General features: G+C 42.5%; 1 protein-coding gene across 1 annotated transcript in view; it reads right to left on the bottom strand.

The window, feature by feature from the left end:
- Positions 1–8,860: 8,860 nt before the first annotated feature.
- thsd7aa (thrombospondin, type I, domain containing 7Aa) overlaps positions 8,861–19,828 on the bottom strand; it is a 184,660-nt gene continuing 173,692 nt past the window's right edge. Inside the window, exons 27-28 of the mRNA XM_085377919.1 lie at positions 11,070–11,157; positions 8,861–8,948 (exon numbers count right to left, since the gene is read on the bottom strand). Of these exons, the coding sequence (XP_085234045.1) occupies positions 8,861–8,948; positions 11,070–11,157 (176 nt within the window). The remainder of the gene's footprint in view (positions 8,949–11,069; positions 11,158–19,828) is intronic.

Genomic DNA, 19,828 nt, shown 5'->3' on the forward strand with positions numbered 1-19,828 from the left:
CATTGAAGACTCGAGTTCATTTAAGTGAAAAAATTCGCAGCTTTAATCACCATATTTTGGACATTTTTTAAACCAGTGTAGCGTTTCCCTCTTTAACTATTAGTTGTGTGTCAGGTCAGTCAAAATTTTGGCCAGTGGCCAATAAAACAGGATGTATTTCAATCAGAGAAAATAATCAAATGTAGATGGAGTTCAAATAATTTAGTCGATTTAAAAAGGCCACAAAATGAAAGTCAGTTAAGGGAATATTTGGAATTTTCTCCTCCAAATGTTTTCTATAAACAAAACAAACAAACAAATACTATAAGGGTTATAATTGGAAAATGACATAATCAAATAACAAAAATAATCCACATACGTTAGCTTTGAATTTATGTTGAATGATGTCCAGTGGCAACTTATCTGTATAGCCTCCACAAGTGTACAAACCAATGCAGCTCATCACATATTAAGGTCTGAGTAGAGCCCTTAAGTGTCACATTTTAGTGCAGGGAAACAAAACATTTATTGTCATAGGTTGCTACAGTCAACGCTGGCTGTAAAGTGTGTCTTTCATTTCATGGCCCAATCCTGAAAATATGAGGAGGCTGGCAAGGAATGAGAAGACTGCTTCTCATTTAGATGACAGCCACAGAGTCAGCTAAGGGTGGCTTGACCTTGCTGCAGAAACAAATTAATAAATAAATAAAAGATGAATTTGTGTGGAGAAGCTATTTTGTGCATTTGGAAATGTTTCAGAAGGTGTTCACATTCACCAACATGGATAGTTAGTGAGAAATTACGAGTCCCATCGCCTTTCAAGGGCACTATACAGCATCAGTGAAGCAGAGAGAGTTAAAGCTCAGCTGCTGAGTTGTGCCACTGTCACAGAATGAGAACCATTCACAGGAGATATGTGGACACGTCCATAGGCTGCCAACCCGTACAAAATGGAAGAAAGACTACATTTCTTACTTCTCAATCAACCACCTGCACTCCTTCCTCTTTCCAGTACCAAGCCATCTTTCATTGACAGTGCATAATCAGTAGGTCAAATCACTAATTTTCAAAGCACACCTTTAGGCGCCCATTCAATGCTGGGGGGAAATTATAGGGTAGCTTCTTCCTAATAGCTTATCATTGAGCTACAAAGAGGAGGAGCAACAGATAAAGACAAGAGAGAGGAAGAGGATGATTGCCCAGCTGAGTGATGCTGGCGTCCGGTGGCATGAATATGTTCGGCTGGCTCGGCTCCACCGCCGATTGTGAGGGCAGATGTTGCTTTGGGCCCTCAGGCATGGCCACGATGCAGTGGCAGCAGGTTTGTCCAACCAGCTGCCGTCTCTAGTGTCATTCCACATTTGGAGCAAGGGATAGGAATCAAACTGGGCTTGACCAAAAGGGCAGGCTGTGGGGGTGCTGGGTGGGCAAGGGTGGGGGTGGGCACTTCACACCATGTGTGGCGACAAAAGGCCTGGCGGTCTGCAGTCAGGCTCGGGCTGCCAGTGCTTTTCAAGATGATGTTAGGGGTGGGCGGGCTGAGGGGGAGCTGACAGAGACAAATGGCTGAGCAGAGTGCTGGTCACAGGATGCAGCTGCTACACATCAATCGCTTCCTCATCACAGTTAGAATGACTGCCAGCTTCAGCTTTGAGCAAGTAGGTTTATTAGAGGGTATGAATACGGCTTCAAGTAAAAGCCACACAGAGATTTGAAAGTTGCGTCTGATAAAAACTTTAAGGACTTAACTTCTGTACATGGCTTCCTTCTTTATGGTTTGCTGCCATAAACCCAAAAAGGGTCTGCAATAAGCTTCTCAAAGAATAGTTCAAAGTATAATTCAGGTTTTTCACAACTTTACTTTTTCTTTACAGTTTTGGTCACTTTTTGGACAAGACTTTCTCTTCAAGGTTATTTCTGAGATTTGAGGGATTTTTAGAACACTGTAACATACAGGATGATTTTTGGGGGCAATGTTTACAGTAGATTTAGCAGTTATTTTACTTTGCAACTAGAGTAAATCCACCCATGATCAGTCTCAAATGAAAACAATTAGAAAGCCTGCCGCTGCTGCTCCAGTTGAAATTTCACTGTCAAACGAATCTTCCAGCTAGAGTATTTGACTTACCACTTAATACCCAAATGAAGTGTCTGGATGCATGACCATTTTTGCCATCTTTTTCAACAAACATGAGTTTGGTAAACATTGGCGAGTTGTGTGCATTCTGACATGATTTCTGAGATCACCAAGTTCGCAAAGTCACTCTTCATCACCATCTGGTGCTGCAAAAACTGTTTCCTGATATTTGCAGTGGCAGATTTATATGATTCACAGCACAAGATGAGAACTTTTCTGTGATTTTGCTCTTTTGCAGATCACTGTACTGCCTAATTTAAAACCTTCTCATAACAGACAGCTTTCCTGGCTGAGGCAGTGCTTTATGTATGTATGTATGTATGTATTTATTTATTTATTTATCTATCTTTGGACTTTGGAGAAATTTGAAATAAAGAATGATGGAAATCTTTTTACCAAATTTTAATGTCTCTGTAGTTACAGCAAAATCACTGTTTGAAGTAGATTTTACGAAATGACTTAATTGATCAGGGCAGGCTGTAGGATATCCTTTTCTTGGCTGAGGGAATATAATTGGAAGACAGAGACATTGTTATGTGAAGTGCTGATTAAATGAGGGGACCAAAACCATGCATTATGTCTCTTTTTACTTCCCAGCATCCAATCATAATCAGAGGCTCTAACAATAAAAGAAATGACATTCCTTCAACAGCAGAGGACAAAAAAGTAATCAGTGGCAGAGTAAAACAATTAGAAAATTAGATGTAATTGTCTACGCACCTTCCTGCATTAGGACAGAATCACTGCCTTCAAGATCCCTCTGCAACACAAAGCAGTGTGCAGTGAAAATATCAGCACAAGCCACAAGTCTGCAGCATTCTAAGCCCAGACAGAATGACTGACCACACAATGTGATTCCAGTTTGAATGTTTTCAGCAACATTTTTTCACGGCAGAGGTTAATGTACACTGACCTATCCCTCTCCAGCTAACTGCTCCTCCTTTGTCTTTTAGTGAAGCAGGAGTACAAGCGCAAGCTATGAGCCATGTCAGCTAGAGACTTAATAAGGTTCAGACGGCTCCAAAGGTCATCCAGCTTCTCAAAAGAGCAATAAAACTAATTTTCAGTTTTAACTGAATGTTGTATTTGAGGCTTGTACCGCTGCATGTCTTCAGTCAGGAATTAATAGGCAGCACCAAACCAAAATCCAGGTCTAACTGGGCAGTCTGCGTACTTTAAGCGATCTTTTACTGACATCTGCTGGTGAAATCGGTTATTACTGCACTAAAGTGTAATAATAATTAAAAGATTGACTACAATGTTTTCTCATCAAGTTTTCTCTCGATGATTTTAGTAATTAATTGATTAAGTCAACCAGTAACGATGCAGAAGAGATCACATCAGCAAACTGTTTTGACTGCTCTTTGCTCAAAGTTGTTAAGGATTTTAATTGATATCATATGTGTTTCATAACTCAGCACAATAACTGAGAGGTGGCCGGACCACAGAATAATACAATGATCTATGAGCACTTTGGTTAGACAGATATTCAACTTTATGCATTATAGAAACATTTTTTTCAAATTAGTATCAGTTTGTAATCTATTATCACACCGAACATTTTTATTTCATTCACATTTTCAATCAATTATAACACCAAACTGTGCACAGTGAGTCCGGTGTCCGGCTCGCGTTTCTTCTCCTCCAGTCGGGCATCTCCCTGAAAAGAGCAGAAAAACAACTGCTCCCTACTACTGCAGTTGTTACAGACATGCTTCCTCTAGGTTGGTGTCAACCTTAACCCGACACCTTGAAGTTTCTGTGCCTTGCTGTGCTATCGCCAGTGCAGGAACGCCATCCTCCCATAACCCCAACACATTCCTAAGGCAGCCTCTCCTTGCTTATGCTCTATGTTAGTGTCAGTGTGAACCAGTCTACCTTCAGCACCCTCCTTCACATCATGGAGTTAAATACTTGCAACTAATAAGGACTGTATCAACTCTATTATGAACATACACTGCAAGTAATGTTAAAAATAAACTTTATTAAAATGCATTTGTAACAGGTTTCTTCACGACAATGCTGTCCTGCAATCCCAGAATTTATGGACTAGTAGAGGCAGCACATTTGGTTTTTACTGGCAGTCCAGGGATGACCTCTCTGCTCTTCTCTGCATCTGGCTGATAGACGAACAACAGCACAACCAAGACCAGTTGTAGCAACAGATCTTTCTGCAGGCAAAGTTATAACATACCAGGAGCTGAAGTGTAACCCAGTGTTAAGAACAATGAAAAGTGTACACTGGAGCCACTGTCTGTGTTTTTTTAGGAGATCTTTCACATTTCTGGACGGGATTAATCTTCAAGAAACAAGAAGTGCGAAAGCGGATCGTTGAATGAAACCATGAACCAGAACTGGTTTGTAAAAATGCTGCAGCTTCACTGGTGTGGAACTGGTTTAGCTTTCGTCCGTCAGATACACAACAAAGCACTATTTTTGGTAGCGCATGCTAGCGGGCCGTCGTTATTACCGTGTTGTTTGGAAAATACGGCACACTTAAAATCAATACTTTGATTTTTCTGAAAGTCGACAGAGCCCCTTATAATCCCGTGTGCCTTATGTATGAACTCTGGTTGTGTTTACTGACCTGGAATCGATTTTATGTGCACGGCGCTCGAAAATCTGTCGAATGTTTCAGTACGACTTTGCTGAGCTACGAAGCCGCACCGCTTGATGGATTGTCGGAGCATTACGGCTATCGTAGGCGGAGCCTCGCGGAGTGATACGTACTGTGCTTCAACATACTGTTACCGTATTGTGTGTGTATAACCTCTTTTTAAGTTTTGTGGATATTATACATGGTTATGCTGAGGATGTGTCGGCCAGTTTCCACTGGAAATGCCTTTTGGTTAAACTGTCAGCGAGGAATTTGCATTTGCACAGTTACATGTTTATATAACTTTTATATAACACATAAAAAACAGCTGCTTGTTTAAGTGAAAATACATTGATGGGTTTTTTTGCACTAATAAAGTTGTGGAGTTGAAAATTCCGAGAGGCGAATTACACATCATATATATATATATGTAATTCGCCTCTCGGCAGTCTATCCTTCAAGCTCGGGTCCTCTACCAGAGGTCTGGGAGCTTGAGGGTCCTGCACAGTATCTTAGTTGTTCCTAGGACACTGCTCTTCGGAACAGAGATCTCTACACAGCCTGCACCTGGGGTCTTGGCTCGTGTGATAGACCCCAGCCTCTATGGATCTTGTGCTCAGAGCTCGTTCCTGTTCTGCCATGATTAGTGCCTCTGTGCTGTCTTTCAGTCCAGCTTTGTCCAGCCACTGGTAGGATTTCTGGATGTTAGCCACCTCCTCTATCTGCCGGTGGTACATAGCGTGCAGGGGCCTGTCCTTCCATGATGGTTCCTCCTCTTTCTTGGGTTTCTGCTGCCGGAGGTATTCACTGAGCACGCTGTCAGTTTCTTCCTGATGTATTCGGGGATGTTCGTTGTCTCATCCTGGACCATGGTGCTCACACTCACCAGTCCCTGGCCTCCTTCCTTCTGGTTAGCATACAGCCTCAGGGTGCTGGACTTGGGTTGAAACCCTCCATGCATGGTAAGGAGCTTCCTTGTCTTGATGTCAGTGGCTTCCATCTCCTCCTTTGGCCAATTTATTATCCTAACAGGGTACCTGATCACGGGCAGGTGTAGGTGTTGATAGCCCGGATCTTGTTCTTACCATTCAGCCAACTTCTCAGGACTTGCCTGACCCTCTGCAGGTACTTGGTGGTTGCAGCTTTCCTAGCGGCCTCTTCATGGTTCCCATTTGCCTGATTTGAATTGAATTATGTTACTCTTATGTTACTCTTTGTCAAATACATTAAATTGGTGCTTTTCTTTTGTTGTGGTGGGGGCATGGTAGTACTCAGACTTCACCCTTCATCGACATGCTCCAACCTCAGGTTTCCAACTTTGTAGAGAAGGATTCAGCAGCAGGATAACACATGTCAGTGCTTTAAAAAATCTGTGCTTTAAAGAGTGAAGTACTTCAGACTGGAAAATAATAAGGACTCCTGACTGTCACCTAACCTTAGATCTACTGAGTCCTTTTGTGACTGAGAATGACAAAAGGGCTGATAATCTTTTGTGGTAAAGCACCTATGACCACAAGCTATAGTTCTTTAAAAAAAAAGGAATGAAATCAAGCAGCAGATAAGAGCTTCCTCCCAAGAGTCTGACCACTCCCTTAGAGATGGGTTGAGGAACTTGAGTAGATTTGAGAATAGAGCTACTACTCCTCCACATCGGAAGCAACAGTTTAGGTGGTGGTGATGGCGTCTGACTAGAATGCCTCCTGGACGGCTCTGAGGTGAGGTGTTTCCAGCATGTTCAAGCGGGAGAAAGCAGGTACAGACCTAGGACACACATAAGAGATTGTCTCTCCTGATGGACTCTGAAATCTTTGGCATCTGCCCAGAAGAGAAGCTGGTTGGGGACAGTGAGGTTTTTTTCCCCTCTTGATAATTATAAAGAAAAAGAAAAAAGTCAACAATGATGATTCAGTTATTCTGTGTGCTACATTACTTAATTCCAGTTATCTACAGACTTATATTTGTAATGACTGTCAGGTAAAGCCCTAAACCAAAGACCAACTTATTTGAACCTTGTGTGAATACCTGTACTGCAATTTGCATGATTTAATATGTTATTAAAAGAATTAGAATAATATTTCCATTGTTTATTATCAGCAATTACTCAAATACATACAAACAAACAGTAGGAAAACTTGACTTATTTGTCACAAGCTTATCATGTTTAGCACACCCACATTCACACTTCCAAGTTTGTTTCTTTTCTTTTCTTTTTTTTTTTAAAAAGAATTTTATTTACAAATCATTTTCCAAGAAATATAAATTAAACATTCCACTGATTTACTACCAACAAACTCCACAGAATATTAAACTGCCATTTTCCGGCAATGTCTCAGTACTAATAAATACAACACTATCCATTCTGAGTGACTGGACCTTCAGCTTACTTCAGCCATTTTCACTTTTAAACATTTCTACACAATTATTCTTCCTAAAGTCTTTGAAAACAATAGAAAAGCTGGAAAGGTTCTGACATCATCCTCTGATACAGAAAGTTCAAGGGCTGAAAGACCAATTAGTTTTCAACATTGCTGAAGACTCCATAAACTGATGGACAATGAACATTACACTGGAGAGGCAATATCGGCTGGCAGAGGTCAAATTCAAAATGAGTCAAAAATCAAAGGTATACAGAAGACTTTAAGAGAAGAACCACAGAAAAAAAATTCCAATAAATTATTTTTGAGGATAAATAATATTTTTAAGCTACATATCAGAAAAAAGCCAGGCTGAGAGATTCCCAAATTCACCACATAACTGGTGCAGAACCAAGCTTAAAGATGTACACTTGTAGCTGATCGTAAGTAAATAACAAGTGGTCCAAAGTTAGTAGCCACTGGTAAAGCCATTATTTTCAATAATGAATTAAAAACAAACAAACAAACAAACAAACAGCGCTAAAGTCAAAAATTTGGTGTTAAATATAATATTTCTTAGATGGACTCAACTGAGAGTTCTTGGGGATGAAAGAAACAATTTGATGATGAACTTATCTTCCATGTTTAGTTTTTTTAGACTTTTTCTTTGTTCTTTCCATGTAATAATCTAAAGGCTTTCATGATGTTTGAATTTTCCACAGAAGATTTTGATGTATGTTACGTATTTACAAAGATAAAATCACACAACCCCCAACTGGTTCTGAAATTTGGCCGCCCCTCCCTGAGCCTGTTCTGTCAGAGGTTTATTCCTGTTAAAAGGGAGTTTTTCCTCCCCACTGTCAACAAGTGCTTGTTCAAAGGGGGTTGGTTTGATTGTAGGGTCTTTATCTTATAATATAAAGCGCCTTGAAGTTGTGATTTGGCACTATATAAATTAAATTGAAATTAAAAAGTTTGTTACAATTAGTAAAAAAAATGTCAGAGATTAACTGGCAGAGTTTGGAACATTTAGCTAGACATAATAGAAAGATAAAGTTGAGACCACATTAAAAAAATCCTATTTACACAAAGTCCCATCAAATCATGTAAAAAGAGGCAATAGAAGAAAAATAATTACAAACATTGGTGAGTTTTCGTTTGCAAAAAGCCTTCTTCTGTACATTTCTACAACATCTGTATTGAGACAGGCATACCTAGACCTAAGTACATATCATGCTGCACTAATATAGTGCAAAATTATCCCTGAAAAATGGAGAAGGGACAGGCAGGCAGAAGTGATGCTGTCTCTGGGATTTATTAAGCTCCTTTTTGTCTCCTCGTCATATTGTTTCTTGTGAGATGCACCGAAGCCATAATGACACTCAGGCCTCCGAATGTTCATTTGACACAGAACAAGTGATATCAAGGCAATGTCACTGAGCAGTGAAAAAAATGAGGGAATGATTTTCACAGAAGTATTTGTTCTGCGGAGACACTATTCAGTGACTGTTGTTTGAATATTTTGGGCAGTGGTAGATGGCAAAGAAGCAAAGGAGGACTTTCAGCAGGAAACAAAGAATCCATGAAGGCTCTTGTGAAATAAATGCCAAAATGAACATTTAAAAACAGATGGGGAAAACTAGGCTGCTAATGAATGTGGTCAGTCTTGATCTTTGAGGTTCTTCTTTTGCATGTGAACGAGTCTCAGCATTGGCGCTGATATCAAAGGGTTTCCACGGCGATGCCGTAAGTTCTGAAAGAAGACAAATGTTTGTACGTTGAGCAGGAAGACTTCTACATGTCTGCATCTCCATCGTAAGCCAGAGTCAAAGGCTTCAGTCTGTTGTTCATCTGGCGTCTCTGTGGCTTCTTTGGCTTTTTGCTACAGAACAAACAAAGAACAGGTGAGGAACAGTAAGACAATCTGATAGCAGCCACCTGACAGTAACTTCCACTCATGACCAACCTGTTACATACGAGACATGATTCTGTGTTTCTGTCATATCTGCCCTAAAAACAACATCACTGTCTTTGGAAGTTTATCCATCAGTCTTCAGCTGTCCCTCCTCATTTATACACTGTTGCTAAAGAGGAGAGCTGTACAAAATAAAGTCCTTTATAGTTTTCAAAATTGGCTTCAGAGTTATTATAACTCTGGGACAACGTTTAGCGTTTTCCACTGGTCACTGAGCACAGGTGCTACACATTGATACATTACCACATCACTATTTTCTAAACTTTGGTTACAGTCCTGGTAATATTAACTTAAAATAAACATTAAAATGTGCAAAAACGGTGATATTGCATTTGCTCTGCAATATGAGAGAAGTTGAAATTCTACATTTCCAGAGGTTTCTTCATATTGAAAGGGAGTTTTTCCTTCCCACTGTGGTCAAGTGCATGCTCATACCAAATGGTCTGATTGTTGGGGTCTTTACCTTGCAATATAAAGCACCTCGAGGCGAGTGTTGTTTTGAATTGTTGCTATATTAATAAAACTGAAGTGAACTGAATTGAAATTGTTTAACCAAGACTTAATTCAACTAATAAACTTGTACAAATATGATTCAATATTTTCACCACAAGGTCAACTTTTCAACTTTTTGCTGTCAAATCAGCAGCTTTTTGGTTTTCTCACCTCTAGTAGGTGATCCACTGAAATGATTGAACAAGCAATCTGGATGTTTGGGAACATGTCACATGTCGTAGAGAATAAAAGGAGTTAAGTAAGGCCTTGACTACGTGATAAGAGTTTCAAATGGAGCTGGGTGTGGCAGTGAGTGCTGTAGCTCTGGATGTTGTTGTGATGATGGAGGCTTTGAGAGCTGTGCCTCATATTGCTGTTGCTTTTCCTGCAGCTGCGGTTGCTGTTTGTTGCACCACTTTAACTCCTCTTGCTCTAGTTTCTGGCAGGCAGGACAGGTATAAGTGCAGCTGTTTTGCTCCATCCAATAAATCCTGTCTGAGGGGGACTTGGAGCTTGACTTGCAGCAAAGGCAACAACCACAACAACTAAATAGAGTGTGAGAGGGTAGAAAGAAAAAAGGGACAAGACAAGACAAGAAGGAACAAATGATAAGGGAAACAGAAAAATGAAAAACAAAAACAAATGAAGAAATAATTGTGAGCAGTGTTGTGATGGAGGTCAGATCCCATGTCATTTTATTGGATGATGCTTTTTTTTCATAATATGGCCTTTAAATAGACAATGCAAGATGGAAGACAGGCGTTACACTTCATTCTACATGAAAACCGAAATCTAAGAAGTCTGTTGACGTGTCGTTGATTTAATAGGCGCACTGACTCGCCTCTGTCAGTGCGCCCCAGGGCAGCTGTGGCTACAATGTAGCTTGTCGTCAACAGTGTGTGAATGTAGTGTAAAGCGCTTTGGGGTCCATAGGGACTAAGTAAAGTGCTATACAAATACAGGCCATTTACCATTTACCAATAGATCGGACTCTGACTTTTGAGCTTAGTATGGCTCAGTGATCAGGTAGACAATTGGTTGTTAAAAACAAATTGCTATCTGATCAGTGAACATGATGTCAGAGCCATTATTTAAAAAAGAAAAATCCTTACTGACTCGTCCTTATGGTCGCCAAACTGGCCAATGTGTGACATTCCCAACATCAAAAATAATCAAAAAAGTTGTAAGATTGTTGCAGGATGTTCAGATTCTTTTGCAACATCCAATCTGCAATAGCAGATGGGTGCTTCATCATGACAGTGCACACTCACAGTACACTGAAAATGCTCACCCGCTACGGATTTGACTCCCTGTGACTCGTCCCACTTTGATTTTTTAGGATTCTATTTCATTTAGTCCTAAACTTTATGAGACACAGTACAAAATCACTAATTGCTAATTAGTGAACTACATTTTAATTTGACTTTCTTTCATGGTGATCTCCATCACATCACTTAATGTACATTATTGACATCATGAGGGAAAAAAATCAAATTGATGATGAAGTCAGAACATATTTCAGATGTGTTACTTTACCATGCTAAGTATGTCATGGAGATTATAAAGACAAGCAGCACAAATGCTCCTGCTGCTACTCCATACACCCAGGTTTTCAGCTTCCCATCTGCAGAGACACATAGACAGCAATGGTCAGCACTTACGATTGGACAGTTTTATTTAGACAAAGGTGACCCGAGTAAATACAAAATGCAGTTATTAAATTATGACTTCCTTTATTAAATGAAAAAGTTTATCTAGGGTTATCTGCAAAGGAGCCCTCTAAACCTAATATTGGGTTATCAGCCCTCCCTTTTTTCTCTCTCTCTCATTCTATTCCTTTTCTTCTTCTTTTTTTTTATTTTATTATTACTTCCCCTATCTTTTGCCAACATAGCTCACCCTCGGTCAGCTCCGGCAGAATAACCACTCCAATTACAATGTGAATAATGACAGAAAAGAAAAGAAAAGAAAGCTCACACCACCACCTCTGTGTTTTACTTGTATACCTCATACATCTCTAAAGTTAGAAATATCCTGTCTCAGAGTGACGCTGAAAAACTAGTTCATGCATTTATTACTTCCAGGCTGGACGACTGCAATTCATTATTATCAGGATGTCCTAAAAACTCCCTGAAAAGCCTTCAGCAGCAAAGTCATTTAAAAATTCCTTATTTGGCTTAGGTGGTGGGAGTATATACAAGGAGCTGTACTGCGATGTATTCAAATGAGTGGAAGGGTGGGGAAGAGACAGGGAGAACTTTCCAGTGCTTGTGGTGAATTATCACGAGGCCGCCGCCCCTCCCAGAGTTGCGAGATTGACAGATGTAAACAAATTCAGATGGAGTAGAGTCATTAAGTGAAACAAAATCATTAGGCTGTTTCCACGTTTCAGTCAAGCAAAGAAAGTCCAAGAGAGGAGATCCTGGACAAGATGTCCCTTACCGGTAAGAGCGAATGTTTAAAAGACAGAAGTTGATGCTGGAATTACGATGCCAGGCTTAGCCGACCTAACAAGGTGTGCCAGCACATTGTGGTCAACAGTCCGGTCAGTTTTCCGGGGATGACGACGAGTTTTGGACCAGATGGACTGGACACTATTGAGTTAGTGTCATTGGTATTGAAGTTTCGCTGAAGCCCTCGGTGAATGTACGTGTGGCGGGGCTTGAAAGCGATGTCTGGATAGAGTTAAATCAGAATCAGAAAGGCTTAATTTATCTCCAAGGGGCAATTAAGAAAGTAAAGCGCCACAGGTAGAGAGTTAGGAAGCGGAGTTGCAGAAGTTCAGAGTACTGAAGTAGAGCTGTCGCTGGGTGACGAGCGATGGAACGAAAACAACCCAGGTGAGCACGGATCACACAGACACCCTGTGGATCCACATCTTGATCAGGGCTGCCGCTGAATGTAGACAGTTGGAAAAGGCCATGAGGGTAAAAGACCGAGCAGGCAGCTGGAGTGCGAGCAGTAAAAACCCGCAAATATTGCAAAAGCAAGTCAAAACAGGATTGTGCTTTAAATACGCTTAAAATACTTCAGTCAAGTTGTCATCAATAACTTTAAAACAAAATAAAAACAAATAACAACGAGAATAAATCGGTGAGCAGCGGCAGCCAGATGCGCCAGCGTTCATTCAGCCAAAAGACTAGTGTCTGTGACAGCAGAGCAGGAGCACTGGTGCGGCCGGTATCGGACCTTTAATGCTACTCGGGTTCCCAGATTTTATCAGAGGAGGCAGGGTAGCCACCTGGATAACAGACGCAGTTAGTGCTGGCTGAGTCTCACAGATCGGCTTCATCTGAACTCTGCAGTGCCTGCTGGGTAATACTCATAGGATCAGAGGTTAAACAGTGAGCTCATCCAGACTTCCTTTATTGAGGAGCTGGTTCCACCAGAATGACACTTTTGATCTGTAATCTGGATCTTAACCTGCTCCAGAGCAGGTTAGGTGTGCAGCATGGGTTAACCCTGATGTGACCTGGATAACCCAAAATCCCGCTTCGTAGTACAGGCCTCTGATCGGCAGTGTTAGGGTAAGTGAATCCAGATAACAGAGAAATCCTGGCTGTGCTGAAAGCGTTAACACAAAGCTTGCTCGGTGTTAACAGAAGGAAAATTTTGGCTTGTTATTTTTCATCACAGATGTTTTAGTCCAATAATAATTTGCATGGTTGTATTGACACCCATTAGCATAAACCGGACTTTACAACCTCTTCATCAGGTCAAATCAAACCATTTAATGTAAAAAGTAATAATGCCGTGTTCCAGATACCTGAGGTCACTCCCGAGCAGAGATGGGCAGTACTGTAATCCGATTACTTTTTTCAAGTAACGCATAAAGTAAGGGATTACTATTGCAAAAAATAGAATAGAATAGAATAGAATTCAACTTTATTGTCATTGCACATGCACAGGTACAGGGCAACGAAATGCAGTTTGCATCCATCCAGAAGTGCTTAGTGATATAGATATATTACAATATATATTAGCAATAGTATAGATATGTAAGTATATTACAGAAATGGGTCTATTATGTTATAATGTACACGGTATGAAGTATGTTGTGAATATTCTATAACTATAAGTATGTACAGGCTGTAGTGAGTACAAGCTATGTACAGGATATGGACAGGATATAAATATGAAAAACTATACAGAATATGAAATAAATAACTTTACAGGAATCTGAGATATACAGCTATACAGAAATGGGAACTATGCAAGTTGTAAACAGTTGTAGGGTTAAAAATTATCGTATGTACAGAATGATTGTTTACACAGAGCTATACAGTAGTGCAGTTAAGGTAAGTGAGGGTGTGGATAATTTCTACAGAGGCTATATAAAGTGCTAGTGGTTGTGAGTGGTGGTTCACTCCATGTTATTATTGTGTGTTTGAGGGTACAGTTGTCCATTGTGTGTGTGTGTGTATGTTCAGTCCATGAGTTAATGTGGGTCAGATGTCAGGAGGCAGAGTTCAGGAGTCTGACAGCTGTGGGGAAGAAGCTGTTCCGGTACCTGGTGGTCTTAGTCCGGAGGCTCCTGTAGCGCCTCCCAGAGGGCAGGAGGGTGAAGAGTCCATGTGATGGGTGACTGGGGTCTCTGATGATTTTCCCAGCCCTTTTCAGACACCGCTTCCTGTAGATGTCTTTTATGGCAGGAAGTGGTGCTCCGGCGATGCGCTGGGCAGTTTTCACGACCCTCTGCAACGCCTTCCGGTCCGAGGCAGAGCAGTTCCCGTACCAGACTGTTATACAGTTGGTCAGGATGCTCTCGATGGTGCAGCGATAGAAGTTCACCAGGATGTCTGAGGACAGGTGGTTCTTCCTCAGAGTCCTCAAGAAGAAGAGGCGCTGGTGAGCCTTCTTGACCAGCTTGGAGCAGTTGGTCGTCCAGGTGAGATCCTCGGAGATGTGGACTCCCAGGAACTTGAAGCTGCTCACACGCTCCACAGCCGTCCCCTTAATGTGGATGGGTGGATGTGGGTCAGCATTCCTCCTGTAGTCCACGATGAGCTCCTTGGTCTTCTCGGTGTTAAGCAGCAGGTTGTTTGTGTCGCACCACTCAGCCAGACGATCCACCTCCTCCCTGTAGGCGGCCTCATCGTTGTCACTGATGAGGCCAATCACCGTGGTGTCATCTGCAAACTTAATGATGGTGTTGGAACCATCAGCAGGTCTGCAGTCGTGGGTGAAGAGGGAGTAGAGGAAAGGGCTCATCACACAGCCTTGTGGTACACCGGTGTTCATTGTGATGGTAGATGAGCAGCGGTTATCCAGCCGGACATGTTGGGGGCGGTTGGTCAGGAAGTCCAGTAACCATTTGCAGATGAGGGAACTGATGCCCAGGTCTGTCAGTTTCCTGATGAGTTGTGAGGGGTGGATTGTATTGAATGCTGAACTGAAGTCTATAAACAGCATTCTGGCGTAGGTGTTGTTGTTGTCCAGGTGTGAGAGGACAGAGTGCAGTGCGATGGAGACTGCATCCTCTGTGCTCCTGTTCTGGTGGTATGCGAATTGGTGGGGGTCCAGGGTGGGGGGGAGACAGGATTTGAAGTGTGCTAGGACCAGCTGCTCTAAGCACTTAGTGATGATGGGGGTGAGTGCTACTGGGCGGTAGTCACTGAGGCAAGATGGGTTGGAGTTTTTGGGTATCGGGACGATGGAGGTGGATTTGAAGCAGGCCGGTACCACAGCGTGGGCCAAGGACAGGTTGAATATGTCTGTCAGCACTCCTGCAAGCTCCTCAGAACACGCTCTGAGAACACGCACGGGGATGCCATCGGGACCTGCAGCCTTGTGGACATTGATCCTGCTCAGCACCGCTCCTACATCGGTGGGGGAGAGAGTCAGAGGTTGGTGGTCTGGCGTCACGTCTGCTTTGGTTGTGGTTGTGGGGTTCCCTCGCTCAAAACGAGCATAAAAGTTGTTGAGCTCGTTGAGGAAGGAGACATCAGGAATTAGAAAAAAACATCAAATCACTAGAAGAAGCCTACGCGTCCCACCAAGATCAGGAAACATTGAACAAAATACGCAAAACAAAACTAGAATTAAATGAGATAATTGATAAAAAAACAAAATTCTTAGTACAAAGACTACGCCTACAAAATTATGAACATGGTAATAAATCCGGTCAATTTCTAGCAAACCAGCTAAAAATAAATAAAGAAAAAACAACTATATGTGCTGTTCAAGATTCATCTGGGAACACATTATATGAACCGATACAAATAAACAACATTTTCAGGGATTTCTATAAAACGTTGTATTCACCACAAATAAACCCATCTAAAAAAGAAATTGATCAGTTTTTGGACAACATAACTCTTCCAAAATTATTGGACACTCAAGCAATGGCACTGGATTCACCACTGACACCAGGTGAACTCCAGGAAGCCCTGATAAGTATGCACAATAATAAGGCTCCAGGTCCAGATGGCTTTCCTGCAGAATTCTACAAAGAATTCTGGTCGATTCTAGCACCAGTTTTCTACAGAACGTTGTTGGAAATTAAAGAAAAGGGCAGACTTCCATCAAATATGAATTCTGCAAACATTAATCTCCTGCTAAAACCAGGCAAAGACCCTGTATATCCCTCAAGCTAACGTCCAATATCCCTTATAAATGTAGACCTTAAAATAATCTGCAAAGCTCTCTCAAAGAGACTGGAGAAAATAACCCCCCTCTTAATTCATCCTGACCAAACTGGTTTCATAAAAGGTAGGCACTCATCAACAAATACACGTAGATTACTTAATTTGATAGACTACTCATACAGTAAAAACCTAGAAACTACAATATTCTCTTTAGACGCAGAAAAAGCATTTGACAGAGTTAACTGGAAATTTCTATTTGCAACTTTACACAAATTTGGTTTTGGATCCTCTTTCATAAACTGGTTAAAAATATTATATAATTCCCCAACAGCTTGTGTTAGAACAAATGACCAGACATCCTCCAGCTTCTGTCTCTTGAGGGGCACCAGGCAGGGATGCCCACTCTCCCCTTCACTATTTGCAGTTTTTATTGAACCACTAGCAGCAGCAATTAGACAGAATTCAGTAATTAAGGGCATAAAATGCAAGAACGTGGAACATAAAATCAGCCTTTATGCGGATGATGTGTTACTCTTTCTCCAAAATTCACAAACCAATATCTCTGGGGTGATTGAATTGATAAACTCTTTTGCAAGAATATCAGATTACTCAATTAACTGGTCAAAATCTACAGTCCTACCGATTAATTGCTCCTTCCTCTTCTACACCACTGCAATCGGGAAATATAAAATATTTAGGTATTAATGTTTCTCCCAAGCTTGCAGATCTAACTAAATTAAACCATATCCCACTTTTAAAGAAGGTAGAAGATGATCTGGCTAGATGGAAATGTCTACCCATATCACTCATGGGAAGGGTTGCCGCTATAAAAATGATGGTCTTACCAAAAATAAATTATTTATTCTCAATGATCCCAACTAAACCGCCACAAGATTGGTTCAGATCTCTAGATTCATGTATGTCCAAATTCCTTTGGAAAAATAAACCCCCACGTATAAGCTTAAAAACACTACAAAAGACCAAGGATAAAGGAGGACTAGAACTGCCTAACTTTCAGCACTACTTCTTAGCCAACAGGCTTCAGTTTATCTCAGGATGGCTAAAACACACCCTCTTAGATGAACCTTGGCTAGATGTAGAACAAGCACTCTGCAATAATCTAGAGATCTCAGACCTACCATTTATCAGCTCAAACATCCAACGACATGAATGCTTTAAAAGCATCAACATCAGCTCTTCTCTGACAGCATGGTGGGAGTTTCTAAAATTGACGGCGTCTTCATTAATCCCATGCAAATGTACACCTATCTGGAACAACCCTGACATATTACAAAACAATAATATGATAAACTTTTCAGATTGGAGTGATAAAGGAATCAAATATTTAGAACATATACTAGAAGGAACAGAATTTATTTCATTTGACGGACTAGTTACACAATATGGGATCAACAAGAAAAGATTTTTAGAATATCAACAAATTAAATCCATAGTAAAAAAGAAATTTAAACCGGGTCAAGTTGAACTACAAACACCACCAAGTGTGGTTCAATTTCTTACTCTTAAACCCCCCAAATTACTATCCAAAATATACAGAACACTTTCTAAAACAGATGAATCAATATTACTTCCTATTGCAAAATGGGAAGCGGATTTATCAGTTAACTTAGACCTAAACTTCTGGTCTCAGATTTGCTTAAAAACCTTTCATCTAATTAGAAATCCCAGTCTTCAATTAATTCAATACAAAATATTACATAGAGTGCACTATACAGGTCATCGGATGTTCAAGATGGGCTTTTCGTCTACCAACAACTGCTCACACTGCCAAACCAATTCACCGGACAATTATATCCACGCTCTTTGGTTCTGTCCACCAGTTCAGAAGTTTTGGCGCGAGATATGTGAAGACTTATCGAAGTGTCTGAAATGTAACATTCCAACTTCCCCCTTAGTGTGTTTGTTGGGCAGCTTAGATAATGTCACTTCAGAAAAGAATATCGCCCATATGGTTTTCACTGCCCTATGCATAGCCAAGAAAACAGTCCTCATGAACTGGAAAAATAAAAATAATCTTAATTCTAACCAATATAGAAATTATCTATTAGATTACATTAGTCTTGATACAGCCTCTGCCACCACATCAGATCAATTGCTCTGGGCTCCTTTGATCAGCTCCATCACCTAGTGGGGGTGGGGGGTCATAGTTTGGTCCCGCCTTCACTGTTGTGATTGGTGTGGGGGTAGGGACAGGCTTAGGGCGTCGGGGGGTTCCCCGGAGGCATCTTCCTTGGGGGGCTCAACCCGGGTAGCGGTCATGTCCGGTTAGGGGCTCTGTTGGCTCTCAGGTGACTGTTTCCTCGCGGCTGCGTGCAGCGGGGCTAGGGGAGGGTCTGTGCTGACGGACGTGGGTTACTGACCTGGTAGCCTGGCTGCCCCTGGGTGGGTCCGGGATGGGCGTGAGGTTCTGGGGGCGCTCCGTCTCTGGGCTGGGACCCGGACCGGGCCTCGGGGGCTTGGGTCCTGGTTGGTGTGTTGCCGGGGTTGTGGGCGGGTGGGTGCATGGGGGCCCAGCCCTGGAGCAGGGTGCCGCCGGTGCGTCGAGCCACCTGGGGGGCTCTTCAACTGGTGGGGGAGATTGTCACATCTTGCAGGAGCTTTCCTCTCCTCAGGAGCTCCCTCTGCAGGAGGGGGAGATACAGGAGAGGTGGAGGAAGATCTCAGCCTGGGTGTTTATTGTCTTATGTAGTCTGGAAGATGAGTGGATGGTGGGGTGGGTGCAGTTTTCTCTGTGGTGGGGTTGGGTGGACTGTCCCGGGCTCTGTGGGGCCGGGCGGCGCTGCTGCACTGGGCCCGGTCTGGATGGGCCTGGGCCCCCTTTCCCTGGCGGGTCGCGGAGTATGGGGGTGCCTACTGGGGTCAGCGGGGGAGCTGGCCCCAGGGAGGGGTCACTTGCCCCTCCCTTCCTTCCCTCCCCATCTCCAGCTGCCTCCCTCTTCCCGCTTCACCACAACCACCCACACATGCAGGGCCTTGGAGTAGGGATATGTCACCAGGGTGCAGAGGAGGCTACCCCCCCCCCCCCCCCCGTCCCCTTCTGGCTGCCTCTGCCTCAATTTTATCCCACAACTTAGACATTCACATTACTCACACTCTCATTACACATACATATAGGATCTTGGGGGTGGGCACGATACACGGAGTCCAAAGTACCATCAGGGTGTACACCCCACCCCTGGCATCGTTGCCCACCTCTCAATTTTAAATACACGTAGACATTGAGGGCTAGCAGGAGGGACCATGCGCTTACCTGCTGCTCTCTGGCAGGTAGCTCCATGCCCTCCTGGGTTTTAAATGCACCTTAGAACACACATGCATCAACATTACAATGAGCGGGTGGAGGGAGGTTTGGAGTCTTCTCTCACCCCCATTCTCTGCGACCTGCTGGAGCAGGGGGGCTAGGACTAGGAGGAGGAGTTGGCCGTCCGACTGCGGTCTGGAGTGTGGAGCCTTCCTGCTGCTGCGGAGTCGGGGCGGTCTGCCTCCCCCCACCGCAGGGAAAAGGGAAACACCACCTGGGTCTGGGTGCAGTTCCCCCCTCCAGGGGCGGGGGCACCTAGACCCGGTTTGTAGAGTACGCTTGGGGAGTGTGATCGTGTGTACAACGTCTCTTTATGTCTGTCTCCACGTTGGTTGAGTGTGGAGTAAGTGCATATGAGAGCATGAGGGTGGGAATGGATGTTTGTA

This window comes from Diplotaxodon limnothrissa, linkage group LG18 (assembly GCF_057381915.1).
Source record: "Diplotaxodon limnothrissa isolate DT_005_m linkage group LG18, D_limnothrissa_male_GT1.1, whole genome shotgun sequence".
Lineage (NCBI taxonomy): Eukaryota > Metazoa > Chordata > Actinopteri > Cichliformes > Cichlidae > Diplotaxodon > Diplotaxodon limnothrissa.